The sequence below is a fragment of the Besnoitia besnoiti genome, assembly GCF_002563875.1.
Source record: "Besnoitia besnoiti strain Bb-Ger1 chromosome Unknown contig00203, whole genome shotgun sequence".
Taxonomy (NCBI): Eukaryota; Apicomplexa; class Conoidasida; order Eucoccidiorida; family Sarcocystidae; genus Besnoitia; species Besnoitia besnoiti.
The window spans coordinates 2,809-8,156 of record NW_021704066.1 but is presented as its reverse complement, the minus strand read 5'-3'; the positions used below and the strand labels follow the sequence as shown (position 1 = coordinate 8,156).

At 37.6% G+C, this 5,348-nt stretch overlaps 2 protein-coding genes across 2 annotated transcripts; both read right to left on the bottom strand.

Moving 5' to 3' along the window:
- Positions 1-357: 357 nt before the first annotated feature.
- On the bottom strand, positions 358-1,845 carry BESB_042000 (uncharacterized protein; the record flags this gene model as incomplete). The annotated part of the gene is made up of 1 exon (XM_029362708.1): positions 358-1,845. The coding sequence occupies one exon, from the start codon at positions 1,843-1,845 to the stop codon at positions 358-360; it is 1,488 nt and encodes a 495-aa protein (XP_029214648.1).
- Positions 1,846-2,997: 1,152 nt separating this feature from the next.
- On the bottom strand, positions 2,998-4,512 carry BESB_041990 (uncharacterized protein; the record flags this gene model as incomplete). Its single annotated transcript, XM_029362707.1, has 1 exon — positions 2,998-4,512. One exon carries the CDS (start codon positions 4,510-4,512, stop codon positions 2,998-3,000), a length of 1,515 nt encoding a protein of 504 aa, XP_029214647.1.
- Between the last annotated feature and the right edge of the window lie 836 nt (positions 4,513-5,348).

Sequence of the window (5,348 nt, the reverse complement as noted above, 5' to 3'; positions counted from 1 at the left end):
CTAATTCCCCGTGGTAAACACAGTCAACGAATGGCGGAAGGAGCATTCATATGTATGCAGTGTCTTAGGAGAGATACTCTAGATTTAGCATTCATCTACAGCTACGGTAACTGTTGTGTTTAAATAGCGGTTAACCTTTCCTTTTCCTTACGTACTCAGGGCATGCAATACCAATCAGATAACAACTGAAGCTAGACTCCATGTTACACTTACTAAAATGGGATTCCTAGGTTGATATAAACTACCTTTTTCTGGGGAGTATATACTACGAGTTGGACTACTGGTTTAGATCTTGAAGGTCTTTGTTTACCGGATCCAAGTTCTCTTGTGCTTTTCATGACCATCATGTTAAGTGCATTAGCAGAGCATAGTTAAGATGATAACTATTGTGGATATAGAACCAATTGAACACCATGTATTAATATAACAAAGATAATCAGGGTAATCTGGTATCCTTCTTGGCATAACGTTGAAACCAAGTATATGCATAGGGATGAAAATTAATAAGATACTACCTAAGAAGACTACAAACCAGATGCTTAAATATGGAGAAGCACCGGTATTTACATGGAATAGATTTACAGTATCTCCGAACATATCTCTGCTATAGAAGATAAAGCCACATATAGTAGCTAGTACTGCACCAAGAGATAATACGAAATGGAAATGAGCTACAATATAGTATGTATCATGTAGGGCAATATCCATACCAGCGTTACCCATAACTACACCTGTAGTACCACCTAGAGTAAACAATAGGATAAAACTAAGAGCAGCCCATAGATCTACAGTTCTTGTAGTTGTATGGCTAGCCATATAGGTACCTAACCAGTTGAAAATCTTAGTACCGGTAGGAATTGCAATCATAATAGTCATAGCAGAGAAATAAGCTCTGGTATCTACCTCTAGACCGACTGTCATCATATGATGTGCCCATACTAAGGAACCTAGAATAGAAATACAACCCATAGCTAAGATCATAGATTGTCCACCGAAGACAGATCTAGCAGCATACATAGATAATGTCTGCGAGACTACACCAAAAGCAGGTAAAATTAGAATGTATACCTCTGGATGTCCGAAGAACCAGAATAGATGTTGATAAAGTACACTATCACCAGAATACATAGAATCATAAAATTCAGTGTTTACGTGTAGATCAAGAAGGATCATAACTAATCCACCAGTAAGAATAGGTAGAGTGAAGACTAACATAAGGGCAGTAAATATGATAGCCCAGATATATAGAATATAGTTCTTAGCACCAGCATTAGAACCCATGAAGACGCAAGTACCAAGGAAGTTAATAGAACTTAAAATACTACTAATTCCTAGTACTGCAAGACCTCCGATAATCCAATCAGTTGCCTCTGGATTTAACACCATCAAGCTAGTACTTAGTGGAGGATACATTGTCCAACCAAGACCACTACCAAACTCGGAACAAATACTTTGAGTTAACAACACAGAACCTAATGGTACTAGAAAATAGGAGATCGCGTTAGTTCTTGGGAAAACGACTTCCGAACCACCAATATATATTGGTACAAAGAAGTTACCATATCCTCCGTACAAAGCAGGCATTAAGAACATAAAGATCATAGCTAGGCCATGTATCGTTATTATCACATTATAAGTAGCTATCGTCTCTGTACAAATGATCCGCGATCCAGAACTGTATAACTCAAATCGAATAAACAAAGACATTATAGTTCCTAGAATACTGAAGATGACTCCGGTTATGAGATACAGACAACCAAGTTCTTTATGATTGCAGTACACCACCACCCCACTGGACTGCTTAAGACAGCTAAAAGTGTTGGATTTCAATATCACGGTAATCATGTTTGCTTGGAAGCTGGAAGACGGAATCGTTATAAGCGCCAGTAGTCCTGGACACTGAATCCATGAGCGTGAACATTGGATGTCACCATGGTTATAGTTACGGTACATATATAAAATCTACAGTACGATTTGAGATTTGTTACGTGACGAGCGGTGTGTTTAAACTAGTTTACATGCGCTCATTTTAATATGTAGTTAACGAAGTTCCTAGCATGGTTTCGAGAACACACCAAATTTCCATGAGTCTATTCCGGGCACACCTCGTCTTTTATCGGTGTGCTCTCAATCTAAATTCATCTTATAACTTTGGTTTCTTAGTTGCAATTACCTTTGTACTCCAAATAATTACAGGTATCACTTTAGCGTTCCGATATACTTCTGAAGCATCTTGTGCATTTGCTAGTGTTCAACATCTAGTTAGAGATAGCAGCAGGATGGGAATTTAGGATGTTGCATGCAACAACTGCTTCTTTCGTCTTCTTGTGTATCTTAATACACATGTCTCGAGGTATGTATAACTCCAGCTATAGTTATTTAACTACTGCTTGGATGTCTGGTTTAGTTTTATATCTACTTACTATAGCCACTGCTTTCCTCGGTTATGTACTACCATGGGGACAGATGAGTTTCTGGGGTGCTACAGTCATTACTAATCTCCTTTCTCCAATACCATATTTAGTACCTGGTTACTCGGTGGATACTATGTATCTGATGTAACATTAAAACGATTCTTTGTATTGCACTTTATATTTGCATTCTAATTGTATTACACATCTTCTATTTACATTTAAATGGTTCTAGTAACCTGCAGGTATTGATTCCGCACTTAAAGTAGCCTTCTATCCTCATATGTTAATGCGATGCTAAATGTCAATCAAACATCGAATTTTAGGTTTTCCATGAAATCTATTTGGAAGAAGAGGCTTGATAGTACTACCGTAAGTACATAATATACATCCCAGCAGTAGCGGTTAAACTATAGAAGAGTCGAGTATTATCCATGCATACCAAAAAAGCGTTCATCCAGTTACTAAACAGGTGCCAGGCCAACAAGAATCCGATCCGTGTATTCCGTACAGACTAACATTAAGAAGGCGACTACCAAAGTGAATGTCATGATATTCGTACAGCTTGTATACAAATGTTGGTTTTTCAAATATACGCTTGGATACCACTATACTTAATGCAGAGCATAGTTAAGATGATAACTATTGTGGATATAGAACCAATTGAACACCATGTATTAATATAACAAAGATAATCAGGGTAATCTGGTATCCTTCTTGGCATAACGTTGAAACCAAGTATATGCATAGGGATGAAAATTAATAAGATACTACCTAAGAAGACTACAAACCAGATGCTTAAATATGGAGAAGCACCGGTATTTACATGGAATAGATTTACAGTATCTCCGAACATATCTCTGCTATAGAAGATAAAGCCACATATAGTAGCTAGTACTGCACCAAGAGATAATACGAAATGGAAATGAGCTACAATATAGTATGTATCATGTAGGGCAATATCCATACCAGCGTTACCCATAACTACACCTGTAGTACCACCTAGAGTAAACAATAGGATAAAACTAAGAGCAGCCCATAGATCTACAGTTTTTGTAGTTGTATGGCTAGCCATATAGGTACCTAACCAGTTGAAAATCTTAGTACCGGTAGGAATTGCAATCATAATAGTCATAGCAGAGAAATAAGCTCTGGTATCTACCTCTAGACCGACTGTCATCATATGATGTGCCCATACTAAGGAACCTAGAATAGAAATACAACCCATAGCTAAGATCATAGATTGTCCACCGAAGACAGATCTAGCAGCATACATAGATAATGTCTGCGAGACTACACCAAAAGCAGGTAAAATTAGAATGTATACCTCTGGATGTCCGAAGAACCAGAATAGATGTTGATAAAGTACACTATCACCAGAATACATAGAATCATAAAATTCAGTGTTTACGTGTAGATCAAGAAGGATCATAACTAATCCACCAGTAAGAATAGGTAGAGTGAAGACTAACATAAGGGCAGTAAATATGATAGCCCAGATATATAGAATATAGTTCTTAGCACCAGCATTAGAACCCATGAAGACGCAAGTACCAAGGAAGTTAATAGAACTTAAAATACTACTAATTCCTAGTACTGCAAGACCTCCGATAATCCAATCAGTTGCCTCTGGATTTAACACCATCAAGCTAGTACTTAGTGGAGGATACATTGTCCAACCAAGACCACTACCAAACTCGGAACAAATACTTTGAGTTAACAACACAGAACCTAATGGTACTAGAAAATAGGAGATCGCGTTTCTTGGGAAAACGACTTCCGAACCACCAATATATATTGGTACAAAGAAGTTACCATATCCTCCGTACAAAGCAGGCATTAAGAACATAAAGATCATAGCTAGGCCATGTATCGTTATTATCACATTATAAGTAGCTATCGTCTCTGTACAAATGATCCGCGATCCAGAACTGTATAACTCAAATCGAATAAACAAAGACATTATAGTTCCTAGAATACTGAAGATGACTCCGGTTATGAGATACAGACAACCAAGTTCTTTATGATTGCAGTACACCACCACCCCACTGGACTGCTTAAGACAGCTAAAAGTGTTGGATTTCAATATCACGGTAATCATGTTTGCTTGGAAGCTGGAAGACGGAATCGTTATTAAGCGCCAGGTAGTCCTGGACACTGAATCCATGAGCGTGAACATTGGATGTCACCATGGTTATAGTTACGGTACATATATAAAATCTACAGTACGATTGAGATTTGTTACGTGACGAGCGGTGTGTTTAAGACTAGTTTACATGCGCTCATTTTAATATGTAGTTATTTAACGAAGTTCTATTGTGCTAGCATGGTTTCGAGAACACACCAAATTTCCATGAGTCTATTCCGGGCACACCTCGTCTTTTATCGGTGTGCTCTCAATCTAAATTCATCTTATAACTTTGGTTTCTTAGTTGCAATTACCTTTGTACTCCAAATAATTACAGGTATCACTTTAGCGTTCCGATATACTTCTGAAGCATCTTGTGCATTTGCTAGTGTTCAACATCTAGTTAGAGAGGTAGCAGCAGGATGGGAATTTAGGATGTTGCATGCAACAACTGCTTCTTTCGTCTTCTTGTGTATCTTAATACACATGTCTCGAGGTATGTATAACTCCAGCTATAGTTATTTAACTACTGCTTGGATGTCTGGTTTAGTTTTATATCTACTTACTATAGCCACTGCTTTCCTCGGTTATGTACTACCATGGGGACAGATGAGTTTCTGGGGTGCTACAGTCATTACTAATCTCCTTTCTCCAATACCATATTTAGTACCTTGGTTACTCGGTGGATACTATGTATCTGATGTAACATTAAAACGATTCTTTGTATTGCACTTTATATTACCTTTTGTAGGTTGCATTCTAATTGTATTACACATCTTCTATTTACATTTAAATGGTTCTAGTAACCC